Below are 25,742 nucleotides of genomic sequence, written 5' to 3'. Positions count from 1 at the left end.
CGGGTTTAGCGAAGCGTGGCCGGGCTGCTGCTTACAACCAAAGCGGGAGGCACGGGCAGGCCATGGCGCGCAAGAAGGTGCGGCCGCGGCTGATCGCCGAGCTGGCCCGCCGTGTGCGGGCCATACGCGAGCGACGGGAGCGGCCGCGCGACTCACAGCTCTATGCCCTGGACTACGAGACGCTGACGCGGCCTTACTCGGGCCGCCGGCTGCCCATGCGGGCCTGGGCGGACGTGCGCCGCGAAAGCCGCCTCTTGCAGTTGCTCAGCCGCCTCCCGTTCTTCGGCCTGGGCCGCCTAGTCACGCGCAAGTCCTGGCTGTGGCAGCACGACGAACCGTGCTACTGGCGCCTCACGCGTGTCCGGCCGGACTACACGGCGCAGGTGCGTGTGCCCGTCCTCACCTTCCCGCTCCCCCGAGCGTCGCAGGGCAGCACTGTTTCCCTTACGCGCGGCGTTGTGGGATGGGGTCTCCTGCGTGCTGCTCTCTGGGGACAAGAAAGCTTTGTGAGCTGACCCCCTCCCTGTTTGCTTTGCAGAACTTGGACCATGGTAAGGCCTGGGGCATCCTGACCTTCAAAGGTAAGGAGTCGGAGACCGGCTAGGGTGGCTGCTGGCAACAGACCGTTCCGCAAGTGTGTGCAGCAAACCCCGCCCTTCTTTCCCCAGGAAAGACGGAGAGTGAGGCCCGGGAGATCGAACACCCCATGCACCACGACTGGCGGCTGGTGCCCAAGCACGAGGAGGAGGCCTTCACCGCTTTCACGCCGACGCCAGAGGACACTCTGCGCTCCGTGCCCTACCCGCCGCTGCTTCGGGCCATGATTCTGGCAGAGCGACAGAAAAATGGGGACACCAGCACCGAGGAGCCCATGCTGAATCTGGAGAGAGTCCCTATTGAACCCTGGGACTACCCTGAGAAACAAGAGGCCAAGAAAAGGGCCAAAGGCACTCCTGTCTGAAGTGCCAGAACCAGCCGTTCGTCTAAAGGGTGTAAGGCAGTGGGCACCGTTGTGGTGAATTAAAGTGTCAGTGTTACTCCTGAGTCAGCTCCCTGGGACCTCCGTGACTTTTCTGAGACTGCACGGAACAGAGTGGCGCCAGACCCCGCACCTGTGTCTTTCTCTGTGCCTGTTCTCCAAACCCAACCCTGACTGAGGGACTGTGGTTTCTTCGAGTGTTGGGAGAAAAAGACTGACACCGTGGTTTAAGTGTCAGGTGGATGGTGGTGGTTTCTTCTGGTTTGGAGTGGTGGGTGGGGGCCACGCAGGAGGCAGCTGCTGGGGGAAAGCTGAAAGCAGCGGGGCTTCCGGTGTGGAGCCCAGCGCTGGCACCTGTCATTTCCAGGTGGCATCCCTCTCCCCTTATGCGTTGCTTCAGCCAGGACCGAAGCTTGAGAGCCAATAAAGGCAAATAAAGCAGCCGGGTTGTGGTTTCTTCGAGTTTGGGTTGGGTTGTCTGCAGGAGTGTGGGGAGAAAAAGATTGACACTGTGTACCTAGTCTGGTGGGTGGGAAGGCGGGAGCGGATTGCGGTTGGTACAGACGTAGCTGTCCCAGGGTCCCCTGTTGGGCGTGGACCTCAGGCCCAGCTTCACTGCTTCGCCGCTCCAGGAGGCCGGCACCAGGCGGGGTCGGGCCGCGGCCCCTTTAAGCGCTGGCCCCACCCCCAACCCGGGTCGGCGCTTCACTCCAGCTGCCGGCGCCATCATGATCTGCTTGGTGTTGACCATCTTCGCCAACTTATTCCCGGCGGGTAAGCAGCGGCCGGGCAGGGGGCCAGGCCGGGTGGGGACGGGCTGCGGCCGGGCTGACGCGCGCCGCCGCCTCGCGGTCCCGCAGCCCGCGCCGGTGTCCATGAGCGCACCTTCCTGGCCGTGAAGCCCGACGGCGTGCAGCGGCGGCTCGTGGGCGAGATCGTGCAGCGCTTCGAGAGGAAGGGCTTCCAGCTGGTGGCTCTGAAGCTGGTGCAGGTGGGGCGGGGCGCGGGACGGGACGCAGGAGCGGGGGGAGCGGGGAGACGGCGGCCCTCAGAGCAGCGGCCCCATCCCCTCCGTCTCCAGGCCTCGGAGGAGCTGCTGCGCGAGCACTACGCGGAGCTTCGAGAGCGCCCCTTCTTCGGCCGCCTGGTCAAGTACATGGGCTCGGGGCCCGTGGTGGCCATGGTGAGTGCCGGGCCGGGAGGCGCGCTGACCCCGCGCTGACCTGCGCTCTGACCCGGTGCCACCGACCCTGTCCGTAGGTGTGGCAGGGGCTGGACGTTGTGCGCATCTCACGGGCGCTAATTGGGGCCACAGATCCAGCAGATGCCCCACCCGGCACCGTCCGAGGAGATTTCTGCATCGAGGTTGGCAAGTAAGGCCGGCCCTGGCCCCCGGGACATTGCTATCCCCTTCCGACTACCCCAGCAGGGCTTCGTGCGGCCCCTGCCCACACTTGCGCCTTTCCCGCGCAGGAATGTGATTCATGGCAGCGACTCTGTGGAGAGTGCTCGCCGAGAGATCGCGCTCTGGTTCAGCCCCAACGAGCTGCTCTGCTGGGAGGACAGCACCGAGCATTGGCTGTATGAGTGACCGCAGGGGACCCGAGGCTGAGCCCCCAGGGCCTGAGGACAGGCGTGCTGCAATCGGTGTGGGTGACTTAGCACCCCCCAGGCCCGAGGTGGTGCTCAGAACACCCTTCTGTGGCCGTGTTGACAGCACCCCTTCGGACCTCCAAGAGGACAGGTGGGTCTGCCCAAACACTGGCGCGCACTGTTCAGAGCGGTGGCCCCGGCGCTCAGCTTGGTCCAGCATCTCTTTTTATAATAAACTAAAGAAAACCCTCGTGCTCACGTTGGTTTGGGTTCAGGGACACAGAGGTACCAGGATAAGACGTTTATTACACACACAGCAGATACATGGGGTTGCTTGCAGGGCTAAAGCCTGAGAATATCACCCAGCCCCTTCCCCCAGCTGCATCCACCCAGATAACCCCGTCATTCATGGCCCTGTGGGAACAGACAAGGGACTTGACATACATCACAGTGGAGAGTGGCAGGGTGGTGGGGAGAAGCCTACAGCTGCATGTGACTGCAGTGGTGTCTGGCTGGGCTATGGCATGGCTGCCCAAGATCTGTGCTTCTCTGGTGGGAGGTGCGTGGGCAGCAGGGCCTGGGGCTGCCCTGATCAGTGTTTTTCGGAGCAGGAGTAAGGCCTGGGCCTGGGCAGGTGGGGAAGCAGCAGTCCAGGGCGGTGCCCTTCAAAGCAGGTGGGTGCATGCTCCTAGAGCCAGGGAGGGGGCCCTGTCCTTAGCCCTTAGGGTCTCTGCTGTCAGCCTATCAGTTGCCCTTAAGGGAGAAGGCTATACCACCAGCCCGAGGCACTTAGTAACGTGTCTTGGGAGTTGGGCTCCTTTAAGACTGCTTGGGAGGCAGGCCCTGGAGCACACCTTCTTCCATCACCCTGAGGCTGAGCCTGTATCCTAGTCCCGCCCCCCTCCCCCCCCCCCCCCCCCCTTCCTGAGGCTTGGGTCTGCCCTGGCAGCCTGAGAAATTCCACCCTGGGGCCTTCCAGGGGTAGGACTGCAGGGCCTGCTTCTACAAGGTGGGTCTTCTGCCCAGGAAAGAAATGGACACATGGGCTGATGAGGGCTGGCAAGAGCCTGCCACACAGGGTAATCGGGGAACATGAGCACGATGAGGGCATCTGTCTTCTCAAACAGCTGCCCCAGGGAGCCTGCATACATGCTTTCATGCCATTTCCTGGGGTGGCAGGGACAGGGCATGGGGGAACCCAGGGAAGGCTAGTGGCTGGGCCGGCTCCCTTAAGGTCAGACCACCCCCCCCCCCCCAAGGACAGCAGGCAAAGGCAAGTGGGCCTCGGCAGTGAGGACCCTGCTACCTCCCCTGGTGAGATGGGGAGCCCGTGGTGCAGGTGGGAGCTCCCTGGGGGCTGTTCACTCCGGAATTCTGCCTTGTTCTGGCCCTCCAGTGCCCTGGGTCTGGGTTCTGGACGAGGGGCTGGCCAGGAGCTGCTTGGAAAAGGGTGTCCCCAAAGGCTCTGTCCCTCCCACCTCCCAGCCAGATCCGCTTTGCTGCTTGCTGCCCCTGTCAGCTCCCAGGCCGGACCTAAGGTGAAAGCTGCAGGTTGAGAGGTTAGAGGGGCTGGTGGGCTGCCCCACGGGGCAGGGTGGGGCATATGTACATGACGGTGCCAGGTAGGGGCAATAGAGGCCATGCCTCACTCAGGGGAGTAGGACACCTGCCACACGATGATGTGGCTGCGCTCAGCCTTGGACAGCATGGGCTTCACCTGGCTCACGTCCCCTGCACTCTCCTCCGTCTCATCATCCTCCCCATCGCCTGGGGAGAGAGCAGATGGCTGTGAGGGGCAGCCCCTGCCGAGGAGTCCCTGGGGCCTGAAGGCAGCACCCACTCACCAATGCGGAAGTCAATGTAGCCCTCCCCACCGCTCAGCACCAGCACATTCTTCAGCTTCTGGCCCTCGGCATCTGAGGCAGGGGCGGTAGGCCCGGGGCTCTCAGACGGACTGTCCAGTACACTGCCATTGAGCGTGGCCAACACGTTCCCTGTCATGGGGTACAGGGACCTTAGGAGGACAGCCAGAGCCAACAGGCAGGCTCCTGCAGGGAGGCCACAGGTGCCAGCCTGCAGGGAGGGGCCCAGCCACTCACCTGGCACTGAGACAAAGAACTTGACAGCGTCCCGGTGCCCATGGAAGCAGAGCTGAGCCTGCGCCATGGAGCAGTAGGGGATGAAGCTGCTAGCCGATTTGTCGGCGCTGTCGTCGCCGTACACGTGGATGACGCCTCCTGGGCGGGCCCCCTCCCCAGATGTGGGGGACGTCTTGTTGGCTGGTGATAGAGAGGGGCCCGGAGGGGCTGAGCCCATCGACTGGGAAGTTTCCAAGCAGGTGAGGGCAAAGGGGAGGAGCACGCTGTGGGGCCCGCAGGGCATCTTGGGTGGGGGCTTCTTTCTCAGAGCAGGAGGCAGGCGTGGACTTACCTCGGAGCCCCAGGAGCTGGCCTCGGTGCAGAACCACAGCTGGGGGAGGTGAGGGGCAAAGCATGGAGGGGAGAGGAGAGAAGCAGTCACAGGAGGGGCAGGATAGGACGGCTGTGGCCAGCAGCGCAGCCATGTCCTCCTGAGTGGCCTGGCAGAGCACCCCCACCCCGGGACCCTACCACATGCCCTTTGGCGGCTGCCATCACCATCCCTGCAGGTGTTTGGGGTCACTCACTCTCGGTCAGTGGGATGGAGATGACGACTCCATTGCCGGTGCCCACCCAGAGACGGTTGCCCGCAATAAGCAGGGCCGTGATGCGCACGAAAGAGAAGCCCAGCTTGCCGGTGCCTGGGGGGTAGGGGGAGAGAAGGCGGGGTCAGTGCTGCCTCGGGGCCCGCCCTGCCCTGCTGGGCCAGTCCAACAGCCTCACCCAGCATCTTGCTGACGTAGGGCTCGATGTCCACGTCCTGCAGGTGCTGGTGGGTGTGGGCGTGGTACAGCCGCAGTGTGGAGTCCAAGCGGATGGACACCCACACCCCGTCGCCGATCCATGCCAGTTGCCGCACTTGGCTCTCCCGCCGCGGGTGGGCATCAAACGACTTCTGCAGGTCACAGCAGCCCGTCAATGGGGGCAGGGGAAGGGGAGCTGAGCCTGCCACAGCTAGGCTTCACCCTGATGTCTACCCGGCTCACTGTAACCTTGGCTCTACGGCCTGATTTGCTCCATGGGTCTAGGCTCCTAGGAGGCCCAGCCAACCGCCCCACACCCTGAGCTGAGGGTAGGTGTGTGGATTCCACACAGGTGTCAACTTGACTTGTTTCAGAATGAAGCAGCAGGTGAGCTCCAGACAGACTGGCATTCACAGTCCAGCCACCCTCTACCTGCCTGTGACCTTGGACAAATGAGTCACTTCCCTGAATGCAGTTCCTCTGACCCCATGGAGCCCCCAACATCTACCAGGCGTGTCAGGAGCAATGCTGACAGCAAGAGCCCCTTTCCCTCCCTAAAGCCCCTGCCACCAGCACTTGCCTCTATCTGCATCGTCTTGGGCTGAATGACGTGCACCTTGTTCTTGTAGCCGCACCAGACGCGGTCGTACACGACGGCCATGCAGCGGATGGAGTGGTGTGGGTGGCCCAGGTCCATCAGATGATAGTTGCTCAGGTCCCACTGGCCATCTGCAGAGCCCACCACACCTGCTCAGGCCTGGCCAGGTTCCACATCTGCTCACAGTGAGTGTGGCTCACACCCGCCAGGACCATCAGATGCCGCCCACCTGCCCTGCTGCCAGGCCTCACCTTCACCGCGGTGGAAGATGGCCAGGGTCCCATCTGCCAGGGCCACCAGCACTCGTCCTTTCACGTGCCTGGAATGGGAAGGTGGTGAGCCAGGCTCAGGCTGGGCCGCCCGAGGCCCCCTCCTGATGCTCTCGGCTAAGAATCACGTACACCAAGCTCAGCACGGAGTCCTTCAGCTTGATGGAGTGCAGGCACTTCTTCCAGTTGGATACGGCCGAGTGCACGTACAGCCTGCAGGAGAAGGCTGAGGTAGGCAGGGGCTTGCCCAGGGGGCCCTGCCCCACTCCTGCCCCCAGAGCCCCACGTACCAGCCATTCTGCGCTCCCAGCCACATGGTGGGCGAGGCACTGCTGCTGGCGCCCTTGGGGTCTCCACTGGGCTCTGGCTCGGGCTGCACATCACTCGGGTTCGCCTCTGGCCCGTTTTCACTGCAGGAAGGATGATGGCTCTAGGATACCCCATGGAGGCCGATCCCTGCCCACCTGTCAGCCTTCCCTCCCCTCTGTCTCTGCCCCTCTCAGAGGCCCACCTGCCAGGCTGGGCACTGGGGGGTGGGGCAGGGGCCGGGTCGGTGAAGACGTGTTCCGTGAGGGGCCCGGGCCGCACTGCAGCTGCCTCTGCCTCACTGGGCCCAGAGTCAGGGACTTCTGTGGCCTCTGTGGCCTCTTCCGTGGACTGTGAAGGGTTGACCTTCCCATTGGCGACAGTAGCCACCTCCCCTGTGGAAGGGAGAGGTAAGCTTGGCTGGGCAGGGAGAGGAACAAGGGGGCAGAGAGAAGGCTGCTCTGGGGCTCAGGCCCAGGACTCACCCTGGCCCTTGTCCAGCACTGGGGTGTCCCCTCGGGAGGAGCAGTTGCTTCGTGGAACATTGCAGCGTGTGGCGCAGCCCACTAGGGTGATGCCGGCCAGCACACCGTCTGCACCAGAGTCCTCAGGGTTCACGTCGCTGTCCAGGAAGATCTCCCCTGGAGGGTAGTCACTGTCGCTGGCCGCTGCAAGACCACACCCAGAGCTCATGTCCCAGTGGGGTGTGAGGGAGAAAATGGAGGTCATCTGCTGATGCCATCCCATCTACTTCTAATCAGTGAGCACCACATCGTGTCTTCTCCTGTGTCCTTAAGACTGAGCAGGATGAGACCACCAGCGTGGCCCTCCTCGGATACTCCCCCTACCAGCTCCCATGTCCACGGGGTGTCACAGAGGCAAGTGCTTCCCTGCAAGTCTCCTTACTTAACATCCTCCTTGTCCTCTGAGCAGCACAAACCCCTCCCTCCCGAGTACTGACTGGCACTCACCGGGGATGCTGGAGATGCACAGGACATGGGCATTGCAGACGGTGAACTGGTCCACCACGGTGCCCGGCTGGTTGGCATCTATGATCACCACCTTGCTAGTGGTCAGGGTGCTGGTGAGGATCCACACCCGGCTTGAGGTGGCGTCTGTCTCATGGAGCTCCTTTGCCTGTCAGAGTACAGGCGACCAGGATGGTGGCCAAGGGTGGGTGACTCCAGCAGCCACATGGGGTCATGGGGCCTCCTGGAATCTTTAGGATCTAGCCCTGACCATGGCCTTAGGGGATACGGCTGTCCTATCCCTTAGCCAGGAGGGTGAACACTCAGAACTGCATTCATATCTAGACTGCAGGCACATGTGGTCTCATTCCACAGAAGACCGTGAGCTCCGAGCCATTAAGTCACTGCCTCCCAAATCATTCCAGAACATAAAAGGAAGCCATGGACCCCAAGTGTGAAGGATTTTCTGCCACCCTCTTTGCTTAGCCTCTTCCACCGCTCCTCTGCAGACGGTGACATTTGTTTCTTGCAAGGAGAAGGCCCTGGGGGAACCTGACCCCTTCAGCCCTACTGCCTGCTGAGTCTTGAGCCCTCTGATCTTCCCCACCCACCACAGCTCCTGGCTCCTAGGTGCTGGGTGGCAGCTTAGCCCTGGGCCTGCCCTAGGGAGGGGAAGGGAACCTCAGCTAAGTCCAGTCGTGGGCACTGTCCCTGGCTCTCCTGTTTATGTCTCTCCCACCAGATCCTGGCGCTGGGCACAGCCTGAGCATGCAGGTGACAGCAGACAGTACAAGCAGAGGCAGCCCTTCCCCTCCTGCCACTCTGACCTTTTTCTTCTCTGGCGATGTGTGGTTGCTCTTGGTTTCTCCTTCCACTTCCCGGTTGCAGGTCAGAGGGTCAAAGCCTGGCTCCAGCTTGACTCCATTCCCAGTGTGGTCCTCACTGGGTTTCCAGCCGCTCAGGTTGACCCCCGCAGCACACCACAGCTGAGAGAACAGGGGCGTCAGGCTGCTGCAGACACGGACAGGGCCTTCCCCAGCTTCCCACCTGCTGGGATTCAGCTTCTGGGTGGGAACATCTCCCTGCTCCCATCAGAGCAGGGCTCACCTTCATGGTTGGATCCTTCTCTACCAGAGGGCGGCAGTACACCGGAACAGGCACGTTCTTCATCCGTGTGTCCTCCTGGCCCCCATTAGGACTCAGCTGCAATCACAGGCAGAGAGGCGCCGTGGGTGCGAGGCCTGGGGCAGCTCAGGTGCGTCCGCAGTTCGGCTACCCCAGATCCCTCCAGAATCAGGGCTGAGGCTGTGGACCTGCCCGGTGCCTCCACCCGCCCTGTGCGTGCGCACTGTGCCCCGCAGCACCTGTTTGTACTTGGCCGGCAGGCTCCAGCCGCAGGCCTGCAGCCGCCCGTCATCATTGCGCACGTGCTCGCGCACCTGGCGGTACTGCTCACGCTTCTGCTCCCGCCTGGCAGAGGAGGTGCAGTCGCTGGGCGAGAGGAACGATGGGGTACGTCTCAGGCTTTGGTGACCCACAGTCCCTCAGGCCTGACCTCAGGGAGCACTCCCTCCAGAACCTGTCCTGTCTTTTCCCAGCCACCCAGACCGGCTCTGCTGCTCCAGCTGGGCGCCCATCGAAGGAGAGGATGGCTCTCACAGCACTGGGCGTGGAGACCAGACCCAGCACCTGCCATCGTTCAGGTTCCCGTTCCGCTGTCCCTGTCGCTAAGGGCCCACTGGCAGGGACCTACAGCGCAGCCTCCCATCCCCCTGGGCCTTCCAGGGAAACGTCCACAGCTCTGACACCGGCACAGAATTCCCCATTTCTGCCTGGAGCCCTGGATTTCTTGGTTTCTAAACAAGGGAAAAACCAAGTTACAAAGAGGAACTTATTCCCCAGGAAGACCCAACCCTGCGGGAAATTTCCTGTCGCTCTAAGAATCCCTGGAGCACAGGCGTGCAGGACCAGTATGCTGCAGTGAGACCGCCAAGAGGGGTGCAGCCGGCTGGGACTAGCAACAGGGACTGTGGGGGAGCGCAAAGGGACAGCCATGCTCCCACTAGGGGTGGCGGGGCGCACGGTGTGTTCATGAAGACATCATGACGTCTGATGCCTCGGCCAGTGTCCTTCCCCCCATGGACTCCATCCCCTAGCACAGTCCCAGAGCATCCAGGTGAGGCAGGTCCTGCTCAGTACGTCCGGGCCACACGGCCTCCCCTGGTGCCATGTGGGAGGTGCAGGGGAGGGGTGGGACACTCACTCATCTGGGAAGAACTCCAGGGGCCGGTTGCCTGCTGAGATCTGGCACAGGGCGTGGCTGCGGCGCTGACTGAAGCCTGCCGTGGTGGGTGACTTGTAATGAATGTTCACTGAGGGGTAGGACCGCTTGGCTGGAGGGGGGCTGGACGAGGAGCTGAAGAGGCGGCTGAAGCTGCCAGCAGAGGCGTGGGAAGTGAGCGGTGGGCCTGGGGTAGGCCGCCCCGCCCCCTCCCCAGCTCAGCGCCCCAACTCACAACTGCCAGATGGTGGACTTCTTCTTCTCCTGGACAGATGGGTGCTCTCGGGATGCTCTACAAGGAAGGGCAGGGAAGGGGCCCAGCTAAGCCACTGCCCAATCTGTCACCCCTTACCCTGCCCAACCATGCGCACTGCCCACCCAATGCCCACCCACGCCCATGGCCAGGCCTGGCCCCACCCAATCTGACCAGACCCCACTCTTCCTGGGTTCCCTCTTGCCTCCCTTGCAGAAGACCCTCATCCTGGACACACTGGGAATGGAGCAACAGAGCAGAGGGCGTCCTGGGCAGGGCACTCAGAACTTCCCAGAGGGGCCTAGCACACCAGCCCCAACATGTCCCAGCCCAGCTCTAGCCCAGTGGGCATCTCCCTACCACCCCAGGCCAGGGCTGCAGGGGAGGCTCAGCTCTCCTGGCCCTCATAGGCCCCCACCTGGGAGCCCCTCACACTTTCTAGAGGAGAGGGAGGTGGGGGAGTGGGTAGAGGTCAGCTTCCAAGTCAGGACCTCGTAGAGGGACCCTGCGGGCAGCCTTGGAGCCACCTGATCATCTCGGTCCACCGCACAGCCTCCTGCAGCTCCATCAGCCGCTCCTTGTACTGGTTGCGCTCCATCAGCACACGGGCCATCTCCACCCGCGTGAAGCGGCGGCGCTGCGCCATGGGAATCTTGTCCTGCAGGGAAAGGGCGCTGCTATTCAGCCAGTGAAGGACCAACTGGCAGGTCAGCCCAGTGCCCTCCAAGGCCAGGTCACACCGAGATTCCTCGTGGGCTGGCCTCCGGGTGTGGGCAGGGGGACAGGAGACATGGAAGTCTACCCACCAACAGGGCCACCTCCTTTCCAGGCCACAGGATACACTGAGGGCACACAGTGACTCTGCCTATGAGCCCTGGGCACCATGGCAATCCAGTCAACACTAATGGGGGGACTGGCCCAAGGTGAAGCGCAGGAAGAGGTGCTAGGGAGGTGAGCAGGGCCCGGGGCCACCACATCCAAGCTGAACACTGGAAGGTTTGGTTTTTTTGAATGTTATTTTATTTTTAAAATATGTTTTTATTGATTTTAGACAGAGAGGAAGGGAGATGGAAAGAGAGATGGAAACATCAATGAGAGAGAATAATAGATCGGCTGCCTCCTGCACGCTCCCCACTGGGGAATCGAGCCTGCAACCCAGGCATGTGCCTCCTGGTTCATGGGTCAACACTCAACCACTGAGCCATGCCGGCCAGGCCACACACTGGAAGTTTTGGTGGATCTGTGAGGGGTCTGCTGTTGGCAAATTCTGTGACAGGACCAAGTCTACTCTGTGAAATTGAGTCCTGGGGAGCTGCAGGCTGGTGCAGGGGCGAGGGGGCCCAGAGGGGAGCTTCCAGGTGAGGGCATGCACCCTCCTCATGTGGCCCCACCACATGCAGCCCAAGCCGCACACAAGCAGGCAGAGGCCCCTCCCAGGCACCTCCATCAGCACGTGGGAGCGGCCTGGGGACGCCACAATTCCCGGCAGCTGTTTCTGTCCTAGAGTGCTTGGAGTGAGGGTGCTTAGGAATGGCTACTGCTTCCTGGGTGCCTGCTGTGAACTGCATCCTGATGGAAGTGTCACATGACCAGGAAAAGAACAGCTAATGAGGGTGAGGTCCAAAATTCGCCCAGGCTGAAGACCCGTGCCTGCCCCCTCCAGGTAGCAGAGGGGCCGACGTTCCTCAGAAGGTTCAGTGCAGCTTGGGGAGGAGGTGGGGACAGATGAGTAGGCAGAGGGCCTCCCAGCCACTGAGCTACACAAACTGTGTGGTCTGGGGACAGTGGTGACTGATGCTATTTCCGCAGCCTGGCTCTACCAGCTGGAGTATGTGGGGCAGTGGCTATGCTGCATAAGCAGGGAGACCCTGCTGGTGACGTATAAAACGCATCCACTAGGTCCTAGCCTCCACTAGGTCCTAGCCGGTTTGGCTCAGTGGTTGGAGCGTCTGCCCTTGGACTGAAGAGTCCCAGGTTTGATTCCGGTGAAAGGCAAGTACCTCGGTTGCAGGCTTGATCCCCGGCCCTGGTCGGGGCACATTCAGAAGACAACTAATCAATGTTCCTCTCTCTGTTTCTCCCCCTCCCTTCCACTCTCTGAAAATCAATGGGGAAAAAATACCCTTGGGTAAGGGTTAACAAAACGCATGCACTAGGATGGGAAGCTAAGGGGTCCTGTTCTGACTTTATGACATCCCGGGGTGGGGGAGGATGCTGCTGCGTGTGGTCATCACACAGGTGGGGTGAGGGTGAGGGTGAGGGGGGCCCAGAGGCCCAGAAGGAAGAGCGCATCCCTGGTAGCCCGCCCACTGCCACCCCCCTGCCCCACATGTTAATAGTGGAATATACCAATTCTGTACAGAGATAGCTGCTTACATCCTCCCCCTCTTCTTTGGGTTCACGGCGGGCAATGATGGCCTCGGACTTCACTCTGCAAGATGAGAGGGAAGCCAGGAGGGGTGAGGGCCACTGGGCACCAGGCCAGAGACGGCCCCCATCAAGCAGACTTAGGACTCTCCCCTCAGGTCCTAGCCCCTGAGCATTCCTGCCGGTGCCTGAAGCTCACACACCTGCCCTGGCTGCTCCAGCCAAGGCACACGCCCTCCCCTCAGCAATCAGGAACCGATGGACAGACAGACCCAGCTCTCCTTCCTGGCACAGGCAGCACTGGCTGCAGGCAAGCCTGGAGCAGATGCGGCTTCCACTCCCACAAACCTGGCTGCACAGGCGCCGCCGGCCTGAGGCCCCCTTGCACGTCCCCTTCCCCACCACCTCTCTGGGAGAACGGGTGAGGATCTGGCTAAAAGAGAAAGGCCACAGGGAAGTGCAGGCTGCTGGGGAGGAAACCCCAGCGCTCAATGGGGCGGCATGGCTGAACCCTGGCTGTCAAGGAACTGGGAGCCACGGGGGGAGCACAGGGTGTGGAGGGCAGCCAGCTCTCAATCCTCCCCTCCCTCCTCCTGTATGAATGTGATGTGTGAGAGCAGCAGGAAGGCTCAGCTCAGGCCACTCAGGAAAGGGCACCCCAGACAGGAGCACCAACCTCTTGTGGGATTCCAATGGGGAAGGAGATGAGAGGGGTGGGGCTGGCAGACAACCTAGTAGGTGGAGTGGCTGAGAGGCGAGCATGCGAAGTGAGCCACTTTGGGAAGGAATGACCACAGGGTGCAGCTGGCAGAAAGGATGACAGGGGGTGGAATAGAGGCCCAGCAGGGATCTCACTCTGCCCTCCAGGCTCTCAGCCCTTGTCCTGCTGGGACCCGCACCCACAGCCCTGCTCACCTCCTCAGCTCCTCCTCCAGGTCCTTGATCCGGCTCTCCAGCCTTAGTTTGGCTTGCCTGGCCGCTTCCAAGTCCCCCTTCAGCGCCTCCTGCTCCCCAGACAGCTGGTCCACTTTGGCGATGAGGTCATTCTTCACCACGTTCAGGGCGTTTCTTTGAAAAGGCAGAAAGGCCGAAGCCTCAGGTGAACCAGCTTGGACGTTACGTGATGGGGGTCGCAGAGGGGGCCGCCCGCACTTGTGTATCTGAGAAGGCACATCCTGGTCCAGAATGTGGCTCAAGGTGGTCACCACATGCCCCACTAAAGGCAGTGGCCACTCTCCCCAGGAGGGGCGAGCTCAGCCCTGTGGGTCCAGGTCCTCCTTGGGGGCTGCCCTCTGGGCTGGGCTGACATGGCTGCCACAGGGAGGCCTGTGGAGGGCTATCTCAGCACCAGAGGCATCGACAAGAGCGTTCTTACTTGGTTTCTAGAAGCTGTGAGTTCTCCAGCAGCAGATTCCCCACTTCCTTGCCCATTCCTGAAACAAAAGGTGCCGAGGTTTTGTGCCTGGCAAAGCCAGACGCTGACTGATGCCACCACACCTGCCTCAGAGTAACACATCCCCCAGGAAGCAGCCCACCGAGAGGGCTGGTAAGGGCATTAGGACTAGAGGCGTGGCCTGCAGGAAGATGGGCTGCAAAGGGAGGCCAAGTAGACCCTGGGGCAGGCCTCTGCTGGCCTTCAGGCGGGCGCTGCACCCAGAAAGTAGTCAGGGATGAACCTGCTGTGTGCAAGCCCCAAGGGGGCCCCAGATGGTCTCTGAGAGGCACCGAGCAGACTCCATGGCCTTGACGGATGCAGCAGCCCTGGGCTCACATTCTGTGGGGCTGGGTTCCTACAGCTTTCTACCAACATGAAGTACCATCTGGGCCCAGATGGAACCGGCCTGAGCTGACTCAACTGGCTCTGTGCATCCACCCCAGTCTCAGTGCCCCCCCGCTGCCCCGCAATCCCAGAATCACCCCTTTTACCCCACCCTGTGGTTTCCCGGCCCATCATGAAACTGACCCCTTTCAGAGCTGCTCCCCCCCAAGGGAATGGAGGTTGGAGCCATGGTGACAGGCACACAGAAGACAACACAAGATACAGAGAACACCTAGCCGAGGAGATGGGATGGCCCATGGCAGGCGCAGCCCTCCACCACGGCAGGAGCAGGACCGAAGGGACCTGGCCCAAGGCAGTGGGGTCAGCAGGAGGCGAAAGAGGGAGCGCAAGTGAGGACAGCGCTCCCTAGGGCCAGTGCCCAGAGGGGCTGGCCTGGCTGCTCTGTGACCAGGCCCCACAGTGGACCCCAGAGACTAAGCTCTCCGCAGACATGTCACAAAATCCCCCCGAAGTACTGAATCTAATCCTTTGAATCAGCCCCCAAACCCAGGTCTGTTTCTTCTATTTTTACTCCCCTCCGCGATCTAATGCAGTCGTGAGACAAGATACACAGGCACACAGTGTGCTCAGCTTAGGGTTCTGTCTCCATTCACACATCCTCGCCTCACCTGGGGCCTGCCTTCTCCTTGGATGGGACACAGCAGGCACCAGGCAGGCTCACCCCAGACAGGCTCACTGGGGCCAGCCTGCCCTGAGCTTATGGAGGCTGGGTCTGCCCCTCTTCAGCCAGCCCAGGGTCTGCTCTGAAGGGGTGTCAGGGCAGCAGCCCCCACTCCTCATCTCTCCCCTGGAAGTCCCTGCTGACCCCACCTCTGCCTCACCATGCAGAACAAAGCAGACGGCTCATGAAGCATGAGAAGGAGTCGGGTAGACAAAGGAAGCCCGAAATGAGAGAAACACACAGAGATGAGGCCTTGGCCTTACCAAAAAAATCATCGCGCACTATGGGAGCAGTCCCAGTCCCACAGCAGATGGGCAACCAGGGCGGGAGGAAGGATCAGGAGAGAGGAAGGGAGAGAAAACAAGCGCATTAAGCCTGTGTGGACAGCAGGTGGAGGTGTTACAGGGCTGCTTCTCGCTGTGTGGGAGTGAGACACAGGAGCAGGATGGGAAGGAGCCAGCTACTCCTGGGAAGTTTATCTGTGGGCTGCACAGATCACCAGGCCAAGAGCACTTGCCAGGGAGGTGGAAGGTCAAGGCAATGCACTGACAGCTTACACCACAGCCTGGGTGGTGAGGGGCGGGTAAGTCACTTGACGGAAGAAGTCTCTGCAGGAAGGAGACTGTGCCCGGGACCCTCGTGCCTTTGCACACCGCAGAGGCTGCACTTGGGAGGCGGGGGCCTTAAAACCTCCCGCTGCAAAGCAAGGGAGCAGGATCTCAGTCCACCTGCCACCTGGGGAGAGGACCCTGAGCTGCGCTTGGCGGAGGCCTCACCGGATCCCTGGCTCCTGGATGCACCTGACAGAGAGACACCACAGACCTGGGCCTGAGGCCTTGTCCAGGTAACTGCCCTATGCTCCTAATGGCTCTGTAGAACCTTAACAAATGACTGTGGGGGATTCTTGACTTTTGAAAAGACAGGTCAGGGCACAGCTTCTCCCTCAGAGGTCAAGGTCACCATCAGTGGGCTAGGGAGCAAACCAACATAAGCTTCCAAGCGGCTGCAGGCTGCTGAGCAAAAGCACGTGTGCTTAGTGGCCTGGACCAGAGTCAGGCTGCCCGCCAGTGGTGGCTGCAGTGCGACAGCAGCAGCGAGTGTCCCTGGGGCACCACCCCACTCCACCTGGACTCCACTGTGGGGAAGAGGGGACTACAGACAGACAGACAGGAGAGATACACACCTGAGAACTCCCCTGGGGCCATGTCCAGCGAAGCACAAAATGACAGGGAAAGTAAGTGACAAAGGTCAATTGGTGACTGGAACCAACAAAATAAATTCTTATTAAAGAAAAAGCAACAATGATCAGCCATTTCCACATTGAAAAGCATAAAAGAATGCAAGCAGATGTCACCAGGCCTGTGGTGACGAATCCCATTGGGGGCAGAAACCCTGAAGGAAAAGGGAGGCCAGAACAGAACATCTTAGTCCCCAGGGGGCACAGAGCACCTAGAACCCCGGGGGTGGGTGAGGGGAAGGTGTGGGAATCTAAAGCCTGCTCACCCCTCTGGTTCCATTACCCACCCATCAGAAGGGCCAGCCCTCTGCAGACCTGTAGAGATAAGAGCGTGTGTATGTAAATGGCTGTATAAGTGTGCATGGTTGTGTGTGTGGTTGCATGGGGATACTGTGTGCATCGGGGAGTGTTGTGCATGTGTGGATGAGTGTGGTTAGGTATGGATGTATGTATGTGGTTGCTAACGGGTGGGGTGCCACAAAGGCGCCCCTCAGAGTGAGCAAGCTCTCTGGAGTGAGTGAGCCGCAGGCAGGCACCTGGCTTTGCCGGGTCCCCTGGCCAGCCTAGATCTTGCAGGAGGGGCACAACATCAAGTAAAGCAGTGGTTCTCAACCTTTCTAATGCCGCGACCCTTTCATACAGTTCCTCATGTTGTGGTGACTCCCAACCATAAAATTATTTTCGTTGCTACGTCATAACTGTAATTTTGCTACTGTTATGAATCATAATGTAAATATCTGTGTTTTCCGATGGTCTTAGGCTCTACAGCAGCGGTTCTCAACCTGTGGGGTCGCAGGGTCGCAACCCACAGGTTGAGAACCGCTAGCAGGGTCGCCTAAGACCATCAGAAAACACAGATATTTACATTACGATTCATAACAGTAGCAAAATTACAGTTATGACGTAGCAACGAAAATAATTTTATGGTTGGGGGTCACCACAACATGAGGGACTGTATTAAAGGGTCGCGGCACTGGGAAGGTTGAGAACCAGTGAAGTAAGGGATGACCAGAACACAGGCCCCGCTGTGTAGGAAGGAAAACACTGAGGCAGAGCAGAGGCGGGCGGGACACGCACTGTCCTCACAGGGGTCCAAACTGCTGTCTGTTACACAACTGACGACTTGAAGAGACCACACTGTTACACTTGGTTCATTTCACAAATAAAAGAAATGGTATAAAAAGTCACTTGACTTAAATAGCAAAATACATTAATTGTTGCAGGAATTCAAATAAAGAAGTGCACCAATTCAAAAGTGCCCTCTCGCTCACCTCTCCTTCCCAGGACAGCCACTGTTAACATTTAATATTCTTCCTCTCAGACCTCTTTCTCTATAAACATCAGTTTTTAAAAAACAAAATCACAACCACACTATCCATCTTCTTGGGCAACTTGCTTTATTTCAGTATCACAAAGACCCATGACCACCTCGAACGCTTTGTCATATTCCTGTATGGGAGGGAATGTCCCATCATTTACCACAGCACTCATGCCGTCACTATACTGGGCATACGGTTCTGCATGAGCAGCCGGGATACTACAATGCACAGCCTCGTGAGTGGGCAGGTGGTGCTGTTTGAGAGCCTGCAGTCCTGCTCACTCTCAGTGTCCGGCCACACCGCCAGCACAGCTCACCAGTGGGGCAGAACAGAGCCTGCTTTGTCTCTGTCAATCTTGTGTTTTTGTTTTTTTTTCTTTAACATATTTTTATTGATTTCAAAGAGGGAGAGGGAGAGAGAGAAATATCAATAAGGAGAGAGAATCATTGATTGGCTGCCCTGCCTCCTGCACGTCCCACATTGGGGATCAAGCCCACAACCCAGGCATGTGCCCTGACTGGGAATTGAACCTGGGACTCTTCAGTCCGCACGCTGACGCTCTATCCACTGAGCCAAACTGGCTAGGGCTGTCTTTGTCAATCTTTTGAGGAAAAAGAGTTATCTCTATTTTCTCTCAATTTTTATTTCTGTATTATTCCCGAAATTGAGCCCCTTTTCATGTTTATTGGTATCTTCTGTAAATACCCTATTTTATCTTCTGTCCATTTTCTAGTGTACTTGATGTATTTTAATGATGGAGATAATAAACATATATTCTCAATTTTCATGTGGTCATACCTGTCAACATCTTCCTCTATACTATAGAGTCTATAGCTATGGCTAGGCAGAGACCCAGAATATGAAAATGCTCTCCAATATTCTCCCAGTTCTATTATCCTTGTATTAATGTGTTTAGACCTTTTTTTTTTTTTTAATGTTTTTATTGATTTTAGAAAGAGAGGAAGGGAGAGGGAGAAACATTGATCAGCTGCCTCCTGCACACCTTCTACTGGGGATCAAGTTCGAAACCAGGACATGTGCCTGGACCAGGAATTGAACCTGTGATCTCTCAGTGCAGTGGGACGATGCCCAAGTAACTGAGCCACCCCGACCAGGCCTTATGCTTAGATCTTTTAATACCTGAGGGTATATTAAAGATCTAAGCATAAGGCCTGGCTGGTGTGTTTCAGTTACTTTTGTATATGATGTGAGGTTGGGATCAGATTTCATTTTTCTCTAGTATCTATATCCTATCTACTTTCCAATGACTTGAAATGCTGCATTTATTACATATGATTTCCCACCTGGCTCCAGGTCTGTCCTCAGCTCTTCGACCAGGAACTGAGTTACTGGTTTATCGCTGCCCAGAGCTGCCTGTTTCCATCACTGTAGCTTTACAAAAGGCTTTGATACCTGGAATGGCCATCCTGCAACCTTATTCTTGCTCAAAAATGTCTGGACTATCCTCACACATGTACTCTTCTGGATGACCTTCAGAATTCATTCATAACGTTCTAGGAAAGAACCAACCGTGTGGATCTTTTTACTGGTACCGAATGAATTCATGTACGAACAACGGGTTGATGTATGATGCCACCTGACAGCTTTACCGAGCTCAGTCTTTAGATCCAAGAATTTGTCATAATTCTCTATTTACATGGGGCCTCCTTTATGTTCTTCAACTATATTTTCTAACTCTCTTTACAAAGGTTTTTCTATTTCTCATGGTTACTTATAGACATTTTACTTTTTTAAATCCTCACCTGAGGATACATTTTTCTGATTTTAGAGAGAGGGGAAGAGAGAGCTAGAAAGAGAGAGAGAGAAACATGGATGTGAGAGAAAAATGGCAACTGGCTGCCTCCTGTACAAGCCTGACTGGGGATCGAACCTGCAACTATTCAGTGCATGGGATGATGGTCCAACCTAGCCACACCAGCCAGGGCTATAGACATTTTCCAGGTCTCATTACTAAGCAGTATGGCTGGACCCTAGTGAGGCAGAGGGGAACAAAAGTCAGATCAGCATGTACAGAGCTTCAAACTCTAAGTGATGCAGGGTGGGTTATTGAGACTCTGAGTTTTGTCTCCTCATTTGTGAAATGGAGACAGAATCTCCTGAGCGTAGGCTTGTTGTGAAAGTCCCTGGCAGAGCAGCTGGCGCCTGCTAAATGGAGTACATATTAATTCCCTTACTCCCCAGTTATGTCAGTTCTATGCTGCATATTCTCATGCCTTAACACTTCTGAAATTATAAATGGGTCTTACAATCAATGGCATGTTATAGTTTAATTTGCAGCAATTGTTTCCTTTCTTGGAGATTTCTAAAATAATAGTATATAATTGGTGGTGTTATAGATTCAATGAAATATAATAATATATGTGTACCTCTTCCTTCTTTGCTGAAGGAATTCACAGTCCAAATGGTGAGAGAGGCATGAAATAGCCAATCCAGGCACTGAGAGTTTGGGATGCTGTCATCAACTATGCCAACTGCCTTAAGAATCATCTCTAAGCCAGTTTAGCTCAGTCGATAGAGTTGATAGGCCTACGGACCGGAGGGTCCTGGGTTCGATTCCAGCCAAGGCAGGTACTTGGGTTGCAGCCTCCTCCCGGGCCCTGGGGCCCTGGTCGGGGCTGTGCAGGAGGCAACCAATCGATGTGTCTCTCTTACATCGATGTTTCTCTCTGTCTTTCCCTCTCTCTTCTACTCTCCCTAAAAACCAATGAAAAAATATCCTAGGGTGAGGATTTAAAAAAAAAAAAAAAAAGAATAATCTCTATCTTATTGCTTAGAGCATTAATGTGTTTCTGAAATGACAAGATCTTTCCACTGTGAAAACTGTCAGAAACCAGGCCGGTATGGCTCAGTGGTTGAGTGTTGACCTATGAAGTAGGAGGTCACGGTTCAATTCCCAGTCAGGGCACATGCCCAGATTGTGGGCTCAATCCCCAGTGTGGAGTGTGCATGAGGCAGCCAATCAATGGTTCTCTCTCATCATTGATGTTTCTATCTCTCTCCCCTCTCCCTTCCTCTCTGGTTTTGTTTTTTTTTTTTTTTTTTTTTTAAGTTCTCAGCACACAGTTTAGCAGGAGCATCCCCAAACTCTCAGTGCCTGGATTGGCTATTTCATGCCTCTCTCACCACTTGGACTGTGAATTCCTTTAGCAAAGAAGGAAGAGGTACACATATATTACTATATTTCATTGGCTCTATAACACCATTGAATCTATAACACCACCACTATCCCAGTCTCTTCCCTGATTAGCAGCCACAAAGGAAACCTAGGGTCAGGTGCTCACTCCTGCAACAGGTATCGTCAGAAAAATGGTGGTGGCGGGGGGCGGGGGAGGACCAAAACTCCGGTCACTGACACTTACTGTGGCTGAGCCACACTCAAGTGATGGGGCCCCCGTTAGACACAGCAGGCCGCCCTGAGTCAGTGCTCCACCTAAGGTCACAACAGCACTCAACCCTCTCCAACTCAAGGCTGCCTGATTTTCACACGCTCGTTGTGCTCATCCGGGAAGGCACCAAAAGGCCTGTCACCCCCAAGAGCAGGGGCCCATTTCAACCAGAACTAGGTGATGCCCAGGATAACCACCATCCTGCCAAAAATAAAGCATCCGAGTGGAAAGGCTGAGTGCACAGCAACTCACACTCTGTCACATGAGAAGAGGGTGTTGGTTTCCAGTCCTCAGAACAAAGACCCATCAGATGCACTGGTCAGACCTTCTCCTGAAAAGATCCTACGGACCTCCCTGTGCTGGGACCGACCCCAGGAGATTTATCAGACATCGTTACGGTCCCAGGGACCTACTACATCTGACTGAGAATTAATGACCCCATTTAAAAATATATATATATATTTTTTTATTGATTTCAGAGAGGAAGGGAGAGGGGGAGAGAGATAGAAACATCAATGATGAGAGAGAACCATTGATTGGCTGCCTGCTGCACGCCCCCTACTGGAAAATGCCCCACACACTGGGGATCAAGCCCACAACTGGGCATATGCCCTGACTGGGAATCGAAACATGACCTCCTGGTTCATAGGTCGACGCTCAACCACGGAGCCACACCAGCCGGGCAACCCTATTTTAAATTACTGATTCAGTCAAGGTGGCCTTCAGGTAAAATTCACTAATGTGCAGTTTTTAGTTTGCCATTTTCCCCTCCCATCACGGTTTATGGAGATTTTGTAGGAAGGTGACATTTGGAGTGATGCCACCTAAATCGGGAGTCAATGGTGACCACAGGACGTGGCCACACAGGACTCCGAGCATCCGACACCCCTAGGGCTCCGAGAAGGGAAGGAGGGAACGCTCACGTGAAGAGGCCCACCAGTGAGGAGAGCTCTGCTGCCCGGGCTGCAGACAGACGGACAGGCGGGCCACCCAGAGTCACGGGCAGTGTGGAGGCTGGTCAGCTCTGGCAAAGTCCTACAGAATGACGTGAGGGGCCCAAAGTGCAGCAGGAGCACCAGAGACAACAGGCAAAAGTGGAAATGACGCAAACGTCCATCCGTGGAAGTGCGATCCATCCAGACACCTGAGCACTATGCAGCTATAAAAAGGAATGAAATTCTGAGACCTACTACAGCCTGGGGGGACCTCGGCGGCACCGTGCTAAATGAGCCCAGCCAGACGGGAAAGACCAACTGATGGGAAACGTCCAAAAGAGACGAAAGTATCAACAGGAAGTAGAAGAGTGAGGGCTGTGGGCTGGGGAGGGGCGGGGGGTGACTGCTAACAGGTTTCGCCTTGGAGGGTGAAATGTTCTGAAGTTATGATGACTGCACAGCTCTGAAATGCTCACAGCCATTGAATACACTTTAAGTGGGTGAATTGTATGGAGTGAAACTCCATCTCAATAAAGCTCTTTTAAAAAAAGCATAGTGGTTGGTCAGTCAGGACTTCCTTTCTGGGTTGGACCTGGGTTCGAGTCTTGGCTCTGTCCTTTTATCTCACTCTCCTTAACCTCCGTTTCTTCATCATAAAATATGATGGACTAACGGTGGCTGTGCACATAAAGTGCGGGTGCTACTGGAGATAGGTACAGGTGCAGTGGAACCCTGCTCCGCCCTCCCTACATCCTACTTCCCGCCCCTTCCTGGCCAGCGATGGCCTCAGACCCCCTCCACGCTCCTGTGGCAGAGCAGAAATGCCAAGCTGGAACCACAGACCCTGACACAGATGCAGATGACACCTGCCTGTGCGCTTTTCTGGGGAGGAGGCTTTTATGTATTTATCAATTCCCAAAAGCTCAAGACAGCATCCCGATCTGCGATGCCAGTTCTCAGCACACAGGAGCCCTCTCGCCTGAGGCAGTCTCCCACCCCCGGGGCCTGCTCTACAAGGCCTCCCTCACCGGGCCTGTAGGGTTGTAGCTTCCGAGGTTGCCAGGCAGAAAGGTAGCTACTCCAGGGACTCAGTGTGCGTGACTATGTAACAGCCTTGACTCCTGTGCCTTCTAACTCTGACACGTGGCCTTCCCACGGACACCTGCCTGTAGTTACAGCCAGGCCCTGCCCCTACGGGTGTGAGTACAAACCCCAGGGAGGCAGCCTCTGGGAAAGCAACGTGCAGCCAGTCCTCCAGAGTCACACCCTTCACCTTGGGGTTCCCACGCCTAAAACCTGAGCTAAGAAAACCATCAGAGACGTGGGCAATGATGCACACCACAGGCATCCATGGCAGCAGTCTTCAGACAGCAAAACTCAGAACCCAGAGAGAACTGACTGGGAAACTTACAGTCACGCCAGGAAAGTTAAAATGTGTAGCCCATTAGAAGCTCAGGGAAATGGCAACGTCATCCACCAGGAAAAGGAGACGTGAGCTGACCACGCACGTCCCGTGTGATCTACGGTGCCTGGGAGTGTCACCCAGACAGAACACACACATCACGGCGTGGGGGCGGGAGGTCTATGGTTTTCACTCTCTTCTCAGTAATTTCTGATGTTATCTGACTATTATAATATGCACGTATCATTTTTCCAAAATTAAAAAATGCCTAAAAATAGAACATGTATGCCATTATCTGAACTATGTAAAGAAGAGTGGAGGGACATCAAAATACTACTAGTGATTGCCCCAATTAGATTCTCCTGAATATTAATAGCTTTTGTACATTTATAAATACATATTTTTACAAGGCTTATGATAAAAATTCCATTAAAAGTATATGTTGATGAAAGTGGACATATTGTTCCTGATCTTAGACAAAAAGATTTCAGTCTTTCACCACCGAGTATGAATATAATTTATAATGTACACTCAAGAATGCACAAGATGGTAAATTTTATGTGTATTTTACCACAATTTAAAAATTAGCTGAAAAAACTTGCATTTCAGACACAAGGTGGTGCGGGCTGACACCCCAATTAATTATGCTCACAGGTGTCCCCTACCCCAAGATAATCAACGTATGAAAACAACCAAGAGGCTACCCCAAAATGAAGAAAGTGACAACCTGCTAGACTGAAAATACCAACTGGACTCTTCCACGCAGGCCCAGGCCGGGCAACAGGTGCAGCTGGAAGGCCGCCGAGTCACTGGGGACCGTGCTGACCACATGCAAGTGCTGAGCATGGGGGCCCAGACACGATTTGGGGCGTCAGTGTTAATCAGTGAAGTGACAGCCACAGAAAGACGAGCAATAAAAAGCCTTCAATGAGAGCAGATAATGAAAGACAGATCATGACGTGGAAGGCAGCCCTCAAAGACGCTGGTGGAGGGAGAGCAGGGTCCACCCCAACTTGCCATGTGCACAGTTGAGGCGGCTGCCCCAGGTGCAGATGCTGCTCCTGCCTGAGCAGTGAAGACAGAGCAGCCCTCTCCCTGTGAGCCACTTCAGGGGAGCTGGGTGTGGGGAGAGGACCCACAGAACCACTGCTCCCTGGAAACACAGCCATACTCCGCCCCGAAGCCCACCTGCCAGGGGGCTCAGGTCCTGGAGCTCTTCCCACAGCATGGCTTGGGGGACCAGGCTGCTTCTCAAGGGCTCTGGGCAGACAGTTGGGATTGGGGTCTTCAGGGGTTGGGGAGGGGGCACACGAACACACGGTCAGGGGCAGGAGGTTTGAACCCCACTGAGAGACTCCCGAGGTGACACTGACTTCCCGCCTGCCTGGCTTCGAAGCATATGGGCAGTCCTTGGGTACCAGCAGCTGCCTGGCAAAACCCAGGTGCTCTACATGCCTGATGGCCACCCTGGGACGGGAGGGAGGACCCGGAGCAAGTCCATATCGAGCGGCCAGCTCTGCACCCACATCAGACCCGGGCGCAGGGAGCTCTGCTGGAGACCGAGGTGTGAGGGCGCAGAGGCACACTGACCCGCCTGGCATTTTCCTTTTGGAGGGAGGAGCTGGCAACAGCCTGCACCTCACACACTCCTACAGAGTGGACTGCCTGTGGGGCAGGGGCGGTGCTTCCGCCCGGTGCTAATTAGCATGGGTGTCTTCCTGGGTGAGAGTTGTTCTAAAACTAGGTGGAGGCACAACCCGGAGTATTCTGTCAGTGGCTGAGTTTTATGGTGTGTGAATTAAATGTGAATAAAACTGTAGAAAGAAGTTCCTAGCTCACAACTGACGGAGACCTGGCTTTCATCACAAATGAAACCAACAACAGCCCAGGGCCCTAGGGTCACGAGACAGCTTGTGTTTACCTAGCAGGTCGGCCCCTTCGTCCACGTCCCCGATGACCTCGGACCCCGCGGTGGACAGCTCGTGGTACAGGGAGTCAGTGTTGATGCCAAACGCCTTGTTGACAATCCCCTGGGTCGGGCTGTGAGGAACGCAGCAGGGAACGGCAGTGAGTGGGCAACATCCATGGGCCCAGGGGAGACCCTGCACAGGCACTCAAAGCCAACACTGTTTGTGCAGGTGCAGGCGTGGAAGGGGCGGCGGGTCGGTGCCCGACATCCTCCCACTGTGAGAGGCTGTGGGGGCCCCTCAGCAAGGGCGGCGACTCCTGAGGTGAATGCTGGGCTGATGAGGACCCGGTCCTGGGCCAGTGAGTACCTGTTGCCGGTGCGGTCGAGGCGGGGCTCCCGGCCCACGTCCAGCTCTGGGGTGGAGTCGATAATGTCTGGAACATCAGACCACTCGTCACTGCTGCCCATGCCTGGGGGACAGAGGGGGACAGGGTCAGGAGTGTGCCTGAAGTTCCCCGCGTTCCTCACGGCCGTCCT

The 25,742-nt window shown here is 56.9% G+C and overlaps 3 protein-coding genes across 4 annotated transcripts in view; 2 read left to right on the top strand and 1 right to left on the bottom strand.

Moving 5' to 3' along the window:
* The first annotated feature begins 4 nt into the window (after positions 1–4).
* On the top strand, positions 5–1,044 carry MRPS34 (mitochondrial ribosomal protein S34). The gene is made up of 3 exons (XM_008146383.3): positions 5–383; positions 539–581; positions 669–1,044. The coding sequence occupies exons 1-3, from the start codon at positions 63–65 to the stop codon at positions 959–961; spliced, it is 657 nt and encodes a 218-aa protein (XP_008144605.1). The 5' UTR covers positions 5–62; the 3' UTR covers positions 962–1,044.
* Positions 1,045–1,651: 607 nt separating this feature from the next.
* NME3 (NME/NM23 nucleoside diphosphate kinase 3) lies at positions 1,652–2,826 on the top strand. Of its 2 annotated transcripts, none has more exons than XM_028152944.2 (5): positions 1,652–1,753; positions 1,840–1,970; positions 2,061–2,162; positions 2,240–2,344; positions 2,453–2,826. In XM_028152944.2, exons 1-5 carry the CDS (start codon positions 1,708–1,710, stop codon positions 2,564–2,566), a joined length of 498 nt encoding a protein of 165 aa, XP_028008745.1. In that variant the 5' UTR covers positions 1,652–1,707; the 3' UTR covers positions 2,567–2,826. The 2 variants fall into 2 exon arrangements, with proteins under 2 accessions (XP_028008745.1, XP_008144604.1); XM_008146382.3 differs by having other exon boundaries at positions 1,653–1,753; positions 2,240–2,352.
* Positions 2,827–3,852: 1,026 nt separating this feature from the next.
* The window catches only part of MAPK8IP3 (mitogen-activated protein kinase 8 interacting protein 3), a 51,458-nt gene continuing 29,568 nt past the window's right edge, over positions 3,853–25,742 (bottom strand). Inside the window, exons 7-32 of the mRNA XM_028152916.2 lie at positions 25,573–25,675; positions 25,218–25,336; positions 16,180–16,191; positions 15,260–15,277; positions 13,871–13,928; positions 13,411–13,563; positions 12,478–12,559; positions 10,656–10,786; positions 10,111–10,167; positions 9,858–10,028; positions 8,959–9,085; positions 8,702–8,797; positions 8,422–8,580; positions 7,598–7,763; positions 7,112–7,294; positions 6,832–7,021; positions 6,611–6,730; positions 6,453–6,533; positions 6,303–6,370; positions 6,034–6,182; positions 5,434–5,605; positions 5,238–5,351; positions 5,003–5,041; positions 4,672–4,851; positions 4,417–4,566; positions 3,853–4,339 (exon numbers count right to left, since the gene is read on the bottom strand). Coding sequence (XP_028008717.2) covers positions 4,218–4,339; positions 4,417–4,566; positions 4,672–4,851; positions 5,003–5,041; positions 5,238–5,351; positions 5,434–5,605; positions 6,034–6,182; positions 6,303–6,370; positions 6,453–6,533; positions 6,611–6,730; positions 6,832–7,021; positions 7,112–7,294; positions 7,598–7,763; positions 8,422–8,580; positions 8,702–8,797; positions 8,959–9,085; positions 9,858–10,028; positions 10,111–10,167; positions 10,656–10,786; positions 12,478–12,559; positions 13,411–13,563; positions 13,871–13,928; positions 15,260–15,277; positions 16,180–16,191; positions 25,218–25,336; positions 25,573–25,675 — 3,020 coding nt within the window. The 3' untranslated portion in view covers positions 3,853–4,217. The remainder of the gene's footprint in view (positions 4,340–4,416; positions 4,567–4,671; positions 4,852–5,002; positions 5,042–5,237; positions 5,352–5,433; positions 5,606–6,033; positions 6,183–6,302; positions 6,371–6,452; positions 6,534–6,610; positions 6,731–6,831; positions 7,022–7,111; positions 7,295–7,597; positions 7,764–8,421; positions 8,581–8,701; positions 8,798–8,958; positions 9,086–9,857; positions 10,029–10,110; positions 10,168–10,655; positions 10,787–12,477; positions 12,560–13,410; positions 13,564–13,870; positions 13,929–15,259; positions 15,278–16,179; positions 16,192–25,217; positions 25,337–25,572; positions 25,676–25,742) is intronic.

Source organism: Eptesicus fuscus, chromosome 4 (genome assembly GCF_027574615.1).
Source record: "Eptesicus fuscus isolate TK198812 chromosome 4, DD_ASM_mEF_20220401, whole genome shotgun sequence".
NCBI classification, from domain to species: Eukaryota; Metazoa; Chordata; class Mammalia; order Chiroptera; family Vespertilionidae; genus Eptesicus; species Eptesicus fuscus.
This window is presented reverse-complemented; position numbering and strand designations above follow the sequence as displayed.